The 16,875-nt window shown below is 55.4% G+C and overlaps 1 protein-coding gene across 5 annotated transcripts in view; it reads left to right on the forward strand.

The window, feature by feature from the left end:
- Window positions 1-5,035: 5,035 nt before the first annotated feature.
- The window catches only part of NRG2 (neuregulin 2), a 171,453-nt gene continuing 159,613 nt past the window's right edge, over window positions 5,036-16,875 (forward strand). For 4 of the 5 annotated variants that reach the window (XM_074884117.1, XM_074884118.1, XM_074884121.1 and 1 more), the window contains exon 1: window positions 5,036-5,500. In XM_074884117.1, the coding sequence (XP_074740218.1) occupies window positions 5,071-5,500 (430 nt within the window). In that variant the 5' untranslated portion in view covers window positions 5,036-5,070. Of the gene's footprint in view, window positions 5,501-6,562; window positions 6,666-16,875 lie in introns of those variants that run through there. The other variant, XM_074884122.1, reaches the window with a different exon arrangement.

The following is a 16,875-nucleotide window of genomic DNA, read 5'->3' on the forward strand; positions in this document are numbered from 1 at the left end:
TCTCCCTGGTGCCAGGAGTGTTGTGTGTCCTGGTGAAGGGCTTGCTCCTGCCCTGTGTGGCAGGTACTGATGTTCCCCATGGGCTACGTACCTCCTGTTGCTAGAGAGCCGCAAGCTGAACGAGACGAATCCTTGCAGAGAAGACACTGAGGTGGGAAAAAACCTGTCTGCACTGGATTTGTTGGTTTTCAGGCATGTTTCTAAGCCTTTGGAATACACCTGACTGTCGCAGGGAAGAAATGTCCCACAGGGAAGGGAAACTATGTTCCCTTGGCTGGGGTACAGGTAGGTGTCTCCTGAGTCTGCCATTTCACACCAGCAGGGCTCCAGAGTCCCTGCAGGGGACCAGGACAGACATGGTGCTGGGGAGGTCTGGGGGAGATGGAGGGACATGCATGCTTCTGAGGCTCGCCCGAAGCAGGGAAGAGCTTAGCACAGCCCCATGCTGGATAACACCAGCCCATCCAGAATACCCTGGGGTGGAAAGGCAGATGCTGTGTTCCTCATTATACCAAAAGCCCATTTCTTTGACAGGACTTACCCACATTGCATCTGCGGGAATGTTTCTTCAACTAAGGTGGAGGAGGCTGAGGATCTGCAACCTATGGAAGATACTGAAGCTGTGCAACCCGCCTGCCTGTGCCATTGGGCGTCAATGTCTTTCCTTGCAGAAGAACTGCAGGGTTCCCTGAGGCGGGGAGGGACACTGGACCACTGCCCTTTGTGGTATCCCTTGGGACACTGCCCTTCGTGGCATCTGTCACCAGGCAGGGCTCTGTGCCAGGAGCTCCCCTGGCAGAGGAAAACAGAGACCAGAGGAAAACAGAGAAGCGCTTTGTTTTTCAGGCATCCCTGGGAAATTGCAGGAGCAAAATTAAAGGAGGTGAATGAAAAAACAGCCCCTGCAGCAGTTGTCTGAGGGGTAAAAACCTCTGATGGTGCTGCTGAAATCTTGGCATCCTCCAGGCAGAGTGAAATCTGGGCTGAGCTCAAATGCTCCATCTCCCTTTCAGGATGGCAAATATGATGTTTTTTGCAGCAGGGAGGTAGGGGAAAGACAAGCTTTGGAGAAATAAAAGCAACAGGGGGATGAAACAGTTGTTTTTTGAAAATTTTGAGTCTTCATGAGGGATACCGGCTTGTGCCTGCATGCAGAATGAACTGACTTTGTTGGCTGACAAAGGAAAAATATGGAAAATGAAGAAATAAAATCCCAGAAGTGAAGGGGTATGGGTGGGTCAGAGACACAAACATTCAAGAGCAGTTGCATTGAGATGGATAGATGCAGAGAGGTCTGGCTTCTGGTTGATGACAAACACAAAGTGTCTTTATGAAAGGTGCAGTGGATTTTGCAGAAGAGAGAAGAAGCTGGAAAGTATTTAAATTTGCCACAGTTTTGACCATCCTTAAACAGGGTGAAAATTTGAAAATATGTGTCAGCCTTGAGACTAAGCAAGGATGATGTTAACTAACAACTATGGTGACGAAGCTGGAGAACAGACATGGGAGCTGCAGAAAATGCATCTAGAAGCAAAAGGTGAGATTTAAATAGTTCTATTTCGCAAACTGGCTTTTGAGCCCAAAGGTTTTTGTCCATCTTCTCGTGCAGATAAAACCAATGCAAGTCCCTGACCTACAACAAGGCACAACCCTTGAGCCCCAGCACGCACTTGCTCTTCTGAGCTCTTTCTAGAAAAGAGCACTGTGGCCAGGAGGCCTCATGGTGATGCATGGCACAGCCCAGATGCAGAGAAAGACCCTTCGCAGATCACTGCCTGAGCCACCAGGCAATGCAAAGCCTGGGGGCAGATGTTAGAAAAGGATGCGACTCGGTATCACCAGTCTATGGCCACGCTAGAAGTAAGCCCTGTGCACTTCCCTATCAGCAAAACCACACCACCTCCTGCCTGGCTTTGCTGCCCTCAGTGGATGATGGTCAGCCTTGTCCCTGCACGCTTTGGGCCGTCTCCCTACGCATCCCCAGCATCCCACCAGGAGGAATGTCCTCCAGCCCTCTCAGGATGAATTGGGACCTTCTCCCTCCAGCTGTCACTTTGGGACCTGTGGTGAACTCCGGCGTGGTTTGCAGGTGAGGATCAGCCATCTGACACCAGCACATTGGAGGAATCTTTTGGCCCCTTGCTGACCCTAATAAACAGAACCTCTCCTAGAGCCCACAAAACCTGCTGTATGGCCAGGGTGCAACAAGCAGGGTGAGGGAAGGGATCCCTCCACTCTATGGGGCATTGGAAATCCCAGCTGGAGGTTGAGTTGAGACTGGGACTTCTTGGCACTAGAAAGACATTGACAGACTGGAATGAGAGCAGCAGAGGTCAGGGGCTAGAGATCAGGAGGTATGAGAAAAGTCTCAGTGAGCTGGCTTTGTTCAGTCTGGAGAAGAGGAGATCTTGGTGCTGCCGGCAGCCTCCTGAGAGAGGGGATAGAGGGGCAGAGCCTCTCAGATTGAGGGTGGTCAAGAGGCAACAGGCACAAGTTGGAATGCAGGGAATTTCCATTAGAGATAAGGAAAAGCTTTTTTCACCAGGAAGGTGGTTAAACCTGGAACAGGTTCACCAGCAAGGTTCAAGCATGACCCGGAGCAACCCACCCCAGCTGGCCTTGCTGTGAATGGGGTCTTGGACCACAGACCTCCTTGAGGTCCCTGCCAATCTCAGTAATCCTGTTATTCTATGAACAAATGTTAAGTTTTTGCGAGGTAATTGAAGAGAGATATTTTAAAAAGTATGTTATTTAGGCTTCATTGTCTCAAAACTAGTGTTCATATTGGGCTGGTGACTGTATCCAGGGCCTTGCCTTATTCATTTCATGTGTCAAAATGCCCAAGGACCTACAGAAAAGAACAATTTTCCATTTATATGGGAGAAGCAGCAGAGAAGGGATTTAGTCCTCAACCATTTCCCAAATGATAACAGAAATGCAAGCGTCTCTGGCGATGAAGACTAGTTGTCTTCACAAGAGCTAGGCTGAACAGCAGGAAAAATACTGCTAAAAGGAGACATGGCCAGTGCCCTGTTACGGGGCCAAGTGTCCTGGACTCCAAAATGCCCCAGAGACAAACCTCACTTTTCAAAATCGCCCCAGAGGCCTCACAGGTATCTTGTGCTCAATTTCTCTCAGCCATTTGAACCATTCTGGCCATTGTGGTTCTGCTGGGATTTCCACCTGCAAACAGGGGGAAGACAAGGATCAGCAACTCAAATGCCGGGGCACTAAACCTTCTTCTCCGGTGAGGGGCAGGGTAGAGCTGAGGAGCTCCTGATCACGTTATGCTGTCAGATATCTCCTTCCTTCTCAGGCAGAACCTGTGTTGCTCTCTGAGCAAAATGTTAGGGCATTTCCACAGAGATTTGTGTCAAAAGCAGAGAGGTCAGGTGGTTTCCCTACTACGCCGAGCAGCTTCCTGAATCCAAAATACTGCCCTTCCCTCTGCCATGGGAAACACTTCTGGGCCCTTGTGCCTCTGCCTGGGTTCCTCTGCAGTTTTGCATGGTTACCAAACAGGGGGAGAGAGAAAGCTTTCTGGAAACACCTGACAGCAGAAAGCCACACAGAATCACATTTAGCAAGAGAAAATGCATGTAAGAAATGCTCCCCAAGCCCTGCTTTTAACACACTGTGCTGGTTCTGGTGCATCGCGGTCCTGCAATGGCAGAGCTGTTGGGCTCCCCGGAGAGGGGGAATAGCAGCTGTCAGGGCTGGCAGTGCAGAGCCGTGACCACTCCATGGCTGCAGAGCTTGCGGGGGGTGTGGGGCTGTGCTGCTGTGTGCCAGCGGTGGGACAATGCTGGCTCCTGCCCCAGGCAGCAGAGCCAGGGCAACACGAGGAAAGGCAGTGCTTGGTGCCTGTGCTGGGCACCGCAGTTCTGCTCCCTTCCCATTTTTCCTGATGATTCTGGCTGCGCTATGTTAATTGGAGAGCAAACCCTGATCCTGCCATCTGTGCTCCTCTTCTCTCCCAATGTGCTCAAAGACCTGGCGCTTGTCATCCTTCAGGGTGTGCTGAGGGATTCCCTTGAGGCTGAAAAGCCACTGGGGCAGGGGGCTGGGTCTCCCTTGCAGCGCAGGCAGGGCTGTGCACCCGACCCGCTGCCTCAGAGAAGGCCGAGCCCAGCCTCCCTGCCTCCAGGTCACCTCTGTCGCCATGGGGCTGCGGCCGCTCCCCTTCAACGCAGAATCTAGTGCAATAGCAGATATGAAATCCTCTGCTGCTAATTTAGCATCTCAGCTCCCTTCCACACTGTGGCATCTGGGCAGTGAGGCTTTGCAAGTACAGATGCTTCAGGATCAGCTTTGAAAATAAACCCAAATAAGCCACTTTTTAGAGATTAAACTGACTCCTCCTGGAAACCACTGCAGGGGAAGAGCACTTGTTTATTAAAAAGAGACAGCAGGGATCAGGGCATGAAAGGAGGCTTTGTCTCCTCGGCTATTACCTTACTCCATTTGTCTCTGCGTTAATGCCTTTTCTTCAGGTGTGCGGGGAATCTCAGGCACAAATCTCCCAGCTCCATAAAAACATCGGGCAAAGAGGAAGCCCCTGGCTCCTGGGCCCTGCACATCAGAGAAGCCCCGTGTCACCTGCAGCCGCCCCCAAATCAGTGCATCTTTGACGGCATCTTAGCGAGGGGGGGGTGTCTGTGAGTGCCTGGGGGCTTGGCGAGGGGCTGACTCCATGGCTGAGATGGAGGCGACACGATCTGTCTCCATCCCCGGGGACCCCCAGGCCCTGCAGGAGAGGCAGACAGTGATGCAGGGATCCCCTCTGCTGCAGCGGGCATCCCCGGGGGGGGAGTCCCCGGGCAGGGAATCACCTTTTTTTTTTTTTTTTTTTTTTTTTTTTTTGCGGCGGGGGTGTGGGGGGGTCAGCATCCTGGGGGAAGGGGCGGCTGTGAGCGCATCCCACCTCCCTCCCTCGCTCGGAGGAGGATCCGCGCGGGCCCGCGCCACGCCGCGCCGCGCCGCTCCGCTCCGCCCCGCCGCGCCCGCCGCGCCGCAGCCCCGCAGCCCGGCCGCCGCAGGGCCGGCGGGGAGCGAGCGGCAGCCGGCGGCATGAGGCGCGACCCGGCGCCCGGCTTCTCCATGCTGCTCTTCGGCGTTTCCCTCGCCTGCTACTCGCCCAGCCTTAAGTCGGTGCAGGACCAGGCGTACACGGCGGCGGTGGTGCTGGAGGGCAAGGTGCAGTCCGTGGGCCCCCCCGCCGGCGGCGGCAATGACAGCCGCGGAGCCGCCGGTCCCGCCGGGGGGGTCTTGGTCAAGGTGCTCGACCTGTGGCCCCTCAACAGCGGCGGGCTGCAGCGGGAGCAGCTCATCAGCGTGGGCTCCAAGGCGCCCTGCTTTAAAGTGAAGCGCAACCACCGCTACATCTTCTTCCTGGAGCCCACCGAGGAGCCGCTCGTCTTCCGCACCGCCTTCGCGCCGCTCGACACCAGCGGCAAGAACCTCAAGCGGGACGTGGCGCGGATCCTCTGCGCCGACTGCGGTACGGGCCGCGCCGCGGAGGCGGGGGGCGGCGGCTGGGGGGGCGCCGGCACCGGCGGCGGGGGGCGGGGGGGGGCGATGATGGAGCGGCGACGGGGAGCGCTGGCCCGTGGCCCGGGCGGCCGCGGGGCGACAGGTCCGTACCGCCGGGGCTGGGGAGGGGTGCGCCGCGATCGCCTCCCCGCCCCCCCTCCGCCGAACCCCCGGCCGGCACCGGGAGCCGCGCCTGCAGCAGGGGCGAGGGGGGGGGGCGGCGACGCGCTCCGCCGGGCCCGGCCGCCGTAGCCGCGCTCCCCCCACCCCGTCGGCCCCGGGGTCCCCGCTGGCCCGACTCAAGGTCCCGGCCTGCCCCGGCCCCCCCCCCGGCGCCGTTGCCGGTAGCGCAGCCCCGAGCGCCGGTGCGGGGCGGGCGGGGAAGGGCCCGCGGCCCGGCTGCGCTCGGCGCCGCCTCTGGAGCCCCCGGGCTCGGCGGTTTTCCAGTGCTCCCGCCTCGGGTGCCGCTTCCCTCCGTTCGCCTCGGTGAGGGCGGGCAGCCCCGGCCGGGAGAGCCGCTGCCGGCGCGCGGCGGGGGCTCCGTTAACTCTGCGCGCAGCGGCGCTGCCCGCCGCCGGCCTCCCCCGGGCGCGGCGAGGGATGCGGAGAGGGGCTCTTTCGGGGGGGGGTGCGGGGCCTGGGGCAGAGGCTGGCTCTCCAGGTGTGCCCTAAGTGCCGGGAAGTTTTGTCTCCTTCGAAATACCGGCCCCCCGCCGGGAAGTTGGTTTTCTTTTGTTCGCTCAGCGCGTTTCGGGGGCTCCCGGCCGCGCACTCGCGCCGTTGCCGTGCGCGCTGCGCGCTGCTCCGCCACCACCTTTGGACACGCCGTTATGAAATGACTTCCACGGGGAAGCGCCTGCTGGAGCCTTACTCCTTTTGTGCCTGGATTTTCCTTGCTGTCCTCCGGCAGGGCGAATACCTGCGATGGGCTGGGCGGTGGGGGACTGCGCGAAGACAATGACTGCATTTTCCCAGGGATAGGATCTGAGCTTACAAAAATGTGAGGCTGGCCCTTCGTCCGGCTTGAATGCTCAGATACTGTGTCACCAAATCTGGAGAAGGCCGGTGTTAACCCGGAGAGCTCCGAGCACCGTGCCGTGCCATCAGAAACGGATTTGAATCTCCCATGTTCGGTGGGTTACGAGGATATACGGGGCATATCTCCAGGGAATCCAGGTTCCCCACGCAGGGACAGCATGCTGTACTTCCTCATCAGGTTAATTGGCCTTTTGCCTCATTAAAAGCAAGGTGCCTTGTCAAGTTATACTTAGCTCTGTAATGAACATATGTGAGCTGCTTTGTTGTTGTTGTGTTATTAACTAGGTGTTTCTGGGGGAAATACTTTGCTATTTGGGGCTGCTGACCCCAGGTTTTGAAAGCCAGACCTGTCTCTTTTTAGTTATCCAAAAGATAAATTTAGAAGATTGTGTTTCCTGGGAGAAAGGTGGAAGCTTGCCTATCAGAATATGATGTTGAAGAAAATGGGCTAGCACTGCATACAAAAAAACTAATTTGGGAGACACTAATTTCATGTGCATCTGTATGTGGGCCATCATGGACATGGAGGATTTAGTGAAATAGCTGTTGCAGAGTTAAAAGGAAGGTAAATGGAGAATTTCTCAGGACTGTGGTCTCATCATCAGGTGAAAGCACAGCAAAAGGTACGTGGCTTTTATTTTTTTTTAAAGCAAGAAGGATTCCAAACTTGCACATCTCTGAGCAGCAGGGTATGACTTTAAGAGGAACAGAGGCTGCTCCCTTGCTTCCTGGATGAGGCCCGAAGTGTTAATGTGTAGGCTGATGTAACAACAAGTTAAGGGATGTCATTCTGCCCGTGACACCTTCTTGGAGCTGATGCTTTTGTTTCTGTATCTTTGATGGTCTGAATAGGTTCCTTGGCTAAGGGACTCTGCAGGTTGTCGGGAGCGTTGTCTCAGCAGAGCTCTATGGCAGATTGCAAAAGAAAAATAAAAGCTGGTGGTTGGGAACTGTCATAACTGCGGTTTGGCTCAGCGATGAAGATTAAACGGGAGCCTCAGCCTGCTGAACTTGTGGTTCCCCGAGCACTTCACGCTCTCGGTTCAGCTGGGAGGTTACTTCTGAAGGTGACATTCGTGGCAGGATCTTCTGATTCGTAGCACTGGAGCTGCTGGAAAGGTGTGTGGACTGGGAAAGCAGGCCATGGTCTGCCTTCTTGCTCCTTGGTTTCTGCTGGGAGGGGAGATCCGGAAGGGTGCTGGGCTCTTTCCCATTCTTGCTGCAGATGGGGACTGTGGACAACTCCAGAGTTGGCAGGGGTTGAAGTGTCCAGCACGACGTGTGCTCTGAGGGACAGCCAGGCTGCAGCCTTGTAAGGGATATAATGGAGCCAGTGGGACAGATACTGGGGCCACTTCTGAGTGGGTGAAGGGGGACCGTGTGGCTCTGATCACTCAAATCCCCTCTACTCCAGAAGATGGAGGCCTTGCAGGACCTTCTTCTCCCTGCTCTGGATCTGTGCCTGGGTCTGTTTTCTAGTGATTCATACCCTTCTCCCAGGCCGAGATGCTGCGTGTCCTCTGCTCTTGCTGCTTGCTGAGGTTCACGGTGTGTTGCAGGATTAGGCCTGTGGTCAGAGCATCCGTGTCTCTCTCCGAGGGACAGTTTGCTGTTTGCACAGCTCTGCTTGGGGGAGAGAAAGTGGGTGGTGAGGTTCTGCACGGGACCCAGACCCTCGCTGGGCAGAGCCAGGAGGAGAGGGAAGGGTAATATGGGGTGAGGGGGGTGGAACAGGGAAACTGATCTGTGCAGCTGGCATGTGTGTGGGGCCTCACCCGGACTGCTCCGTGTCTGCCCCCCCCATGCTGGGATCCAGGGAGGGGGGATTCTCACTTTCGCCATCCCACTGCTGGGCAAGCTCTTGGGGCTGGAACTTCCCTACCTACAAACCCCCGAGGTTTGCAGCCTCTGCATCTCTGCCCAGCCGTGGGTTTGCTTCCCCTGGCACACAGGGACCAGCTGGTTCCAGGCCCAGGATCCTCTGGGTCTCACCGCCCACTTGCCCATCTTAAAACCTCTTCTGCATCAGGAGTATTACTGGTTTTTTTCATACTGTTACATAATGATTCCTGTTATTGCTTCTCCTCCTGTCTGTTTTCTTTACATCTTTTAACTCCTTAATTTGGGATGGTCTCTCATCTCTTTTGTGCCTACAAGCACAGATCAAGGAGGAAGAAATAGATGCAAGGCATGGTGCTGGCTCTCACTGGTGGGGTAGCTGTGTGGCACGGCAGCCCTGCTGGGGCCACTCCTGATTTGAATCCAGGAAGGGGATTGTGGTCCTGACCCTTTAAGGGTCACTCGTGTTGTCATCTGCTTTCCGCTTTATATGAGTCCATGTTTCCTGTGCGAAAGATACATTTGCAGATATTTTGTATACAGGAGGGGCTCTTGCTGGTGGGGATTTAACCTGTCTGGGATATGATTTCTGCTTTCACAGAGGAACAAATGTCTTTCTGCCTCCATATGCTGGAAGTTGCAAAGTAGCTTTAATTAGAGCTTGTACATCTCTTGGAGCACCTCACCGAAAATGCTGCAGAGTTCCAGGACAAAGTACGCAATTTGTCTGTAGGATTATCTAGCTTAGTCTGGGCAAGTAATCTGGTGGTGGCAGATCCCTGGGAAGATTTGCAGGCAGAGGACCTGTTGTTGCAGCAGATACTTCTTGTAAGATGAGTTCTTTTTTTTCTGGGTCAGAAGGTGCCTTGGTCTCGGTGGGAATCAGGAACATGGTGGAGCTGTGGTGTTGGACTTGGTGGCCACACGATGCTGGGAGCTGTTTATATGTTGATTCTGGGAGCCAGGTTGGTTACAGCTGACTTGCAAGGAGACGAGGGAGGCCTGATTTGAAGTGCCCGCGGGAAAATACAGCCCTCTGGATTGTGGTGTAGGTGTTGCTGCCTGAAATAGCACTGGCAACTTTGGACCAGCAGCTCATACAAAAATATCCCCCTCCGCTATCCTGCAAATCATTGGGATTGCTCCAAGCCAGGCAGGCACAGGGGAAGGGTGCGGGGGGACTCCAGCCACTGATGCTGGTGATCTCCCTTCACCCCAGGACAGCTGTGGAGCAGGGAGCAGCAAAGCTGGATTTTCTCACACGCCATCCCACTAATTAGAGCTGTCTGAAACTATTTCTCACCACCTTCAGAAAATCACACTTCCTTAGGTCCTCAGAAGAGTGAAAACTTGCTTCCTTCTTGCCTTGAGTTTCTGCAGATGGGGAACGGTCACTTTGCTGCAGACAGCTTTTACCCCTTGCGAGGACCGCACATTTCCGGGTGCTCTCTGCTCCTGGTTAGCTGGCACACAGGATTTGGCCTGGAAATGGTCCCCGTGGCCAGGTCAGCTCCTTGTCTCCCAGCTGATCCAGCCGTGACGGGGAACTGGCAACTGAAACTTTGCTTGGCTGGTGCTGCAGGTCCAGGTGACTTTAGCTGTACCTGAAACAACGGAGGTTGTCCACTCCCAGGCATGTGCCGTGCATGGAGCAAAGACTGGCTAATTTCTCAGTCGCCCTTTCAGAAACGTTTGACTAAATAAAGCATCTCCCCAAGGATCTCTGTGAGTAAGAGGAGACTAAAAAGGCTCCTGCATGATCCCAGCAGTGCTAGTTTCTATATCTAGTACCTCTCCATGCACAGCCCCTGGACACCAGCTGCTGCTTGGTGGCTGTCTTTGTGCTTTGCTAGCTAATAACCCTTAGATATGAGCCCTGAAGCATAACGCCCTTTCTAAATCACAGGCAACACCTTGACTTGGGTTTGGATCTGGATCAGAAGCTGGTGCATGCTTGGGAGCACAGAGGCAATAAACTCCATCATCAGGCAAAAAGGGAGCCATGTTCTGCTGCAGCTGAGCTCCCCACTTGATTTGGGCCGTGTAAGGCAAAATGCACCATCGACCATGTCCAGAGCCTTGAGCCTTAAAGCATTTGGCACACCCCAAAATCCTGCAAGAAGGGATCAGTTCTGGTGCTGTACTGCTGGGGTGAGGGTGCCTCTCCCAGCAGGATCAGACGGAGTTGCCGGTTCCCGTGACCAGCGCGGCATGGCTCCTATGAGGAGCTGCTCTGCCAGCCTTAGGGCATTGGATGCTGGTGCTGGAGTGCGCCTCGTCTCCGTTTCCCCTCCTGAGTCATTGCATGACACTGCTGAGTGTAGAGGAGAGCCATGCTGCCCTGGAACAGTGCATAGGCTTCTCCCAGAAATCTGTGCCGGCCACTGGCAGGGCAGGGTGTGGGCGCAGCGAGAAAGGCGGAGATGAGTGGCGTGCTTGGCCAGGAGGAGCTACGGGAGATCAATCTGTGGTAGGCAGCAGGTTTGTGAGGCTGCAAGCCTGTGGGCGACTCTGGTTGTCTGAGAAATTCTCACTGCAGAGGAGCCTGAGTGATAAAGCGCTGGGGAGTGATAAAGTGCCTCCGCTGAGCTGGGAGGTGCTGGAGCTGTCTGGCAGCTTCTGTCAGTCCTCCTGTGCCCGCTCGGTGCCAGGTGCAGCAGCGTGGTCAGTGCTGGGTGCGCTGGTGGGGAGCTGGGCTGGGTGTAGCAAAGATGTCAGTGAATCCTGCTTCTCTCTCTGCTCTCCCCGCTGATTAGAGGAGGCTGCCAGGATGTGAGCAAGCATCCTCCCAAACTGCTGGACCACTCTTTCATGTCCAAATGGTGCCGTTTGAACGAGAAGGCTCTGCCCCTCTCCCTGGTGAGGTGTTCTTTGCGCTGTGCAGTGCTCTGTCTGGTGCAGATGGCGAAGGACGCCTGTCCTCGGCAGGAGCTCGGGCGGACGTGTGCGGCGAGGGGAGGCTCTGGAGGAAGCTCATCTCCCTGGCAACTTTGGCAGCCAGGCATCTGCTCGCCTACTGAACTGGGTGTGCAGCAGTTGAACCCCGAAAGGGTGCCAGCACCTCTCAGCGCTTGCCTTCTCAGGTCTGGGGGGAGGTGGAGAAGTCTGCCAACTGCCAGAAATTTTGGGGACAGAGTATTGAGTCTGCAAGGGTAGGCTAAAGATCAAAAGGAAGATGAATCACTGTGCTGCTCTTTCTCTGCCAAATGACCGTGCTCCCAGTGCCTGGCTGCTGCAGCTTGGTGCTGGGCTGTGTGCTGCAAAGCTTGGCCAGAAGGGTCATTGAGAACTGCTTTCATTTCAGCCCCACGGTCCAGCTCCATCTTGGATAAGAGGGTGACCGGTCTGGAGGAGGAAAACATGAGGTTCCCTAGAACATGCGGTACTAGAGGGGAGCAGATGATTTCCAGCTTGAATGAAAATAATTTGTATAACTCCAGGCAGGGAAACCTAGGATGTGGTGGGGTAGGGGGAGGATCACCTATGTGCTCGGTGGATTTGGGGAGAAGTTTTGTATGGAAGTTGCAGCAGACAATACTGACGCTGTTTAGGGGAGGGGGAGAGTTCATATTAGGGAAGAAAAAGGAAACAAGAATATAAGAGATTCAGTGTGTTGGAGGGGGGCAGGAGGTGCTGCCTTGGAGACCCAGGGCACTGGTGTTCAGCTGAGTAGAGGTTCCTTGTCTCTGTGCGTGTCAGGGTCAGCCAGCTCTTTCTGAGTTTGTAGCCATGTCTTGGCATTGCTGGCTGATTGCCTGTGTCAGGGAATCCTCTCAGGTCTTCTTGTCTTTCCTGTCTCAGGGTCTTACCCCAAGCAATTGCTCCCTTAAGGTATCTCTGCAGTCCAAACCATGACCTAAGGGTGACCTCCTAGAAGTGCTCCCTGGTGTGAATCAAGGGTTGGAACCAGACCGAGCCTTACGGTGGTGGCATGGTCTGAGCATGGCCCTGGCTGGGTGGTACTTTGAGGATGGAGCTGGGTGGGCTGATGGCAAGAAGTTGTGTGCGGAAAAGAGGCCAGAAGATGGCAACAGTCCCAAAAAGGCTTTGGGAACTGCAAACTGGAGGTATCTGCCCCTCTGCAAGGAGTTATCCCCTTGTCCCTGGTAGCTGGTCTGGAGCTGGGTGGGAGCTATCAGCAGAGCGTTTTGACAGTAGGTTGGGCAGACACCCATCAAGAATGACCCTGGTATGGGTGACCTCCTTGCAGGCAGGCAAGATAGCCTGCTCAGAGGATCAGAAACTAGGGACTAGATAGGTGCTCAGGTCCGTTCCCACTCTGTTGTCTGATAATGTAGCCCAGAGACATGGTGCCTCTACTCACAGCATCTCTCCCTGGCCAGGGCAGTCCTTTAAGGTCTCTTGGCTGGGGTTGGTGGCCGCAGTGGTTCTTGCTGGTCCCCCCACTTGCCCCATGCCCTGTTGTCTGCAGCAGGACAGTGCCACCCTTTCCTGTGTTCCTGTCACTTATTGTTTGCTGGCCCATGGAGGGCAACTTGCAGGCTGAAGCGCGTGCCCTGGTGCAGGAATGCCTCATGGTTCATGTTCTCCTGGAGGAGAGCTGACTGCTGTCACCTCTGGGCACAGAACCTCTCTCTCTAGGAAGGGACACACATGCTCAGTGAGCGGGGATGTGTCATGCTTGTGACAGAGCGCCCAGCTCTCACCCTGCTGATCCCCACTCTCACCCTGTCCTGGTGTGAGGGGACTGTCCTTTGCCCTCTTGATGAAGGTGAGGACTCCAGGAAAGCCTTCCCAATGGGTTCAGGTACTGGAAATGAGCCTGTGAGAGCAGGGCCCCAGGGCTTATGGAGAGCAGATCTTGGATGTGATGGTTTTCTAGGACAGGTCTGGATGGGCAGTGCTGTGCCTGATGGCTTGTGGAAATGCTGAGGAGGATGGGAAAGGTTTGCAGAGCCTGTGGAAGGACATGCTGTACTACTTAGTGGGAGAGCTGTCCAGTCCTGCCAATTTGGGGTCAGAAGGCAGGTATTTGCATTCATTATAATCAATCACTGCTCATCTACTTTTCGTAATGGCTCGGTAATAATGAAATGCTGCTCAGGATCCTCTCTCGGTGGTCTCAGGACAGGCAGATGGCTTGGCAAGAGGGTGGGGACTGGAATTAGCTCTGCTTTCTGGGCTGTCTCAAAGTTGGCAGCAATGCACCACTCCTGGCTGCTGCACTCGCCTGGAGCCTGTCCCCATCGGACCCTGGCTCCCCGCTGCCGCACCATCCGCTTTACTTTGGGGCTGCACTTGGGTCAAGCCAAGGTGAGGTCAGGATCAGGCACGGCCTCTACTGTTGGCCTCTCCCAATGTAATGTGGCCTTTCCCGTCATGCAGAGGTGTGTGGGTGTGTGGAGGACAATTAGCAACACATTCAGTAGCCCTGCGGGTATGACAGGGAGCATGACTGGGCTGTCAGGATGCCTTGCTTGGGGGTTAGATCTTCCCGGTGGGTCCGTGGGATGATAGTACCAGCAATGATGGGAATGGGTGCCTCTGGCCCTTGCCCGGACCCGCTGTTCAGAGTGTTCCGTCCCTCTCACCGCCATCTCTCTGTTCTTCCTCAGCTGCCCTTCTGCATGGCTTGGTGCAGAGGAGAGGAGGAGTGGGGGTTTGAGCAGCTGAGTCTCCCCTAGGCTTTTCAGCCTTGAGACAGGCTGGCAGTTGCTGCTGGGAGTCCAGCTGAAGTCATCAGCAGCCCTGGAACAATCCCCTGCCATGTGGGGTCTCAGCTGCCTTCTCCCTGTATCCCTACTGGGGAAAGGGAAGGAGCTGTCTTCCCACCCTGGCTGCCAGGTTGTCTCTTGTGCTGCTGGCCCTCCATGGGGAGCTGCCTGGTGAGCCTGGTGAGACCTAGGGAACATCAGGGCCTCTTCTTATGGAGCTGTGGGACACTTGCTGCCTGCCCAGGCAGCTGCACAATTTATGTTCTGTGCTGGAATGAAGTGGAAATTCCTGTCCTGGGGGGACCCGGTGTGGCAGAGTGCTACCTGCTGGCTTTGAGGAGACCTGGAGACCCTTTCTTATAGCGCTGGAGAGCCTGAGTCCCACAGACACATCCCCAAACCTGCAGAGCTGGGGCAGCAAGAAGGAGCTGGAGGAGTTTCCCTGCCAAGTCCTTCCTGTGGCTTCTGGCTTGGCTTGGCACGCTCCGTATACATGGCAGGAGGAGGTAGTGCCCCTTCCAGCATCTGCACACCCAACCCTGCTTCTCTGGCCTCCAGCAGTGCTGCTGGGCCCCAAGCAGATGGGGCAGACATGAAATGAGTGTCCCACCACCCCAGCACTTCCCTGATCTTGAACACTCCCAGAAAGATGTCCTGATGACAGGAAATGAGGATGCAGCCAAGGTGGAGCTCTGTGGCACAGAAGGATTGCTCTTCTCTGGCGCACTTTCTTCCTAGGTTGGTGGTTTCATCTGGTCTTCCTGGCACAGGGGATATGAGAGGCTGGGTCTGTAGGATGACTGTTGTTGTTGGATGTTCAGGCACAAGAGCAACTGCAGGTCGTAGCAAATGCTGTAGAAGCCCCAGACCTGATGCTGTCCTAGAGCCCAAATGGACTCACAGGCAAGGAGAGGGAAAACCTAGAGGGGTAAAGTGTTCTGGTGGGTTTGGGGGGATCAGAGGCGGGTGAGATGCTGGGAAAGGCCCTGAGGTTTTTGGGCACTGGGTAGGACATAGCAGTAGATGTAGGATGGTTTGAATGGAAATTAGGAATTCTTCTATACCTACAAGAATCAGGGTGATGGGAAGCAGCAGGCATGGGGCCACCCAAAGAAGGTCCTTTCTCACACAGTGCCTCACTTCAGGGTGCTGCTGGGGCCACAGGGCAGAAGGCTCACACAGGCTCCCAGAAGCCATGCCTGTGTGTACAGCATGGTTGGGGTGCAGCTGCTGATTCTGCATTTCCCCAAATGCCTCGTAGCCAGAAGGGGTGGGCTACAGTGGGGAGAGGCAGAGTACGGCCTGAAGCAGTGCTGTGGTTTCAGTCCCAGAAGGGGTGTGCTCTGCAGGGAGGCAGTGACATGCTTCTCCATTTATTGATCAGTAATTCCTCTGTGGAGCCTGATGTCCTTCTCCTGGACCGTGCTCCAGAGAAGGAGCTTTGTGGAGTATTTACCCCATTTCTGGTGTACGGACATTCTGCATGGGGAACGCAGCACAAAAAGCCAACTGTGTGTGTTTGTGTCAGCCCTGTGTCTGTGCAGTTGTGCTGGATGCACGCACTGCAGAGAGGTGTGTTTGTGTGGCTTCATGCTCTGGAGGGAGCTGATGCAGGCAAGGGGGCTGTGCTTGGAGATTTGGTTCCGTTCCCATCTGTGCCACTGATCGTAGGAAAGCTGCTTAGCATCCCCACACCGTGATTCCCTGCCTGGCGAGCAGGAAGGATGCTGCTTTGCACACTCTGCTAGGGAGCAGGCAAAAACTGTTAGTGTGCTGGGTTCATATCAGTGTGTCAGTGCTGGTAATTAGCAGAAATGGTAATTGAAACCCTGCCCTTCCTCCAGTGCCTTTCACTGATGGACCTCAGAGCATTCCATCCCCCTGGGTGCAGGGCTGTCTCTGCTGCCAGCTGCTCCTCCCTGGAGGTGGCAGACCCTGCTAAAAAGGAGACAAACCCTGCAGTGGTAGTCTGTGCAGCTGGGAGGGTCTGAGTGGGTGTTTGGGGGTGGAGGAGCCCTGACTTGTTCCTGGAATGGGTCTGCAAGGGCCCTGCCTGGTACCGGCCAACAGAGTCTTGACTCTCGGTGGGCCATCTCGCTCCGACCATTTCCCAGCCAAGGTGTTAGATCCACAAAGACATAAACTTGTGGTCCCCAAACCTGCCTCTGATCTGCAGCGGCACTCTCCGTCTGCGTGGGGGAGCTGTGACGTGTGAAGAGATGATTTCTGTCAGTCCACTGCGTGGTGATATGCAGGCTTCTGGCACCCAGGCTGTTTTTCTGGTGCTCAGAACTAGCTGGGAGTGCTGGCGGTGAGCATGGATCCCTGAGGGCACTTGATGCTGCATGATGGCATGGAGAGGATTTCCCAAGCTGTTAGAGGGCTGAGCAGCTTTGTGATGCACGCTGTGATGGAAGGATGCTTGGGAGAGGCAGGCTGAGTGGCTGGTCTGCTGATGCTTGCAAACTTCTGCAAATCTGTAGCTGCTGCATGGAGCTGGAGAGATTAGGGCTGTGTCTTGGGGCTTGAAATGACCCGGAGAGTTGCCATCAGGGCCCATTCGCCAGCCCTCTGGGATGCTACGTGTCAGTGACTGTTACTGGGAGGTGATCCAAGCCCAGACACGCAGGATTTTGTGTGCATGTTTACTTCGGCAGACTCTCCCTGGTGAGAGGAAAGACAACTGCACTCTCTGCCTGTGCTGAGGCAGCTAATCTGGGAGCCCTCCTGCCTCAGGTTGCAGACGGTTTCAGGCCTCTCCTTCCTTCCCAAGCACTGCGGGCTGAATCAC

This window comes from Strix uralensis, chromosome 14 (genome assembly GCF_047716275.1).
Source record: "Strix uralensis isolate ZFMK-TIS-50842 chromosome 14, bStrUra1, whole genome shotgun sequence".
Classification (NCBI taxonomy): Eukaryota; Metazoa; Chordata; class Aves; order Strigiformes; family Strigidae; genus Strix; species Strix uralensis.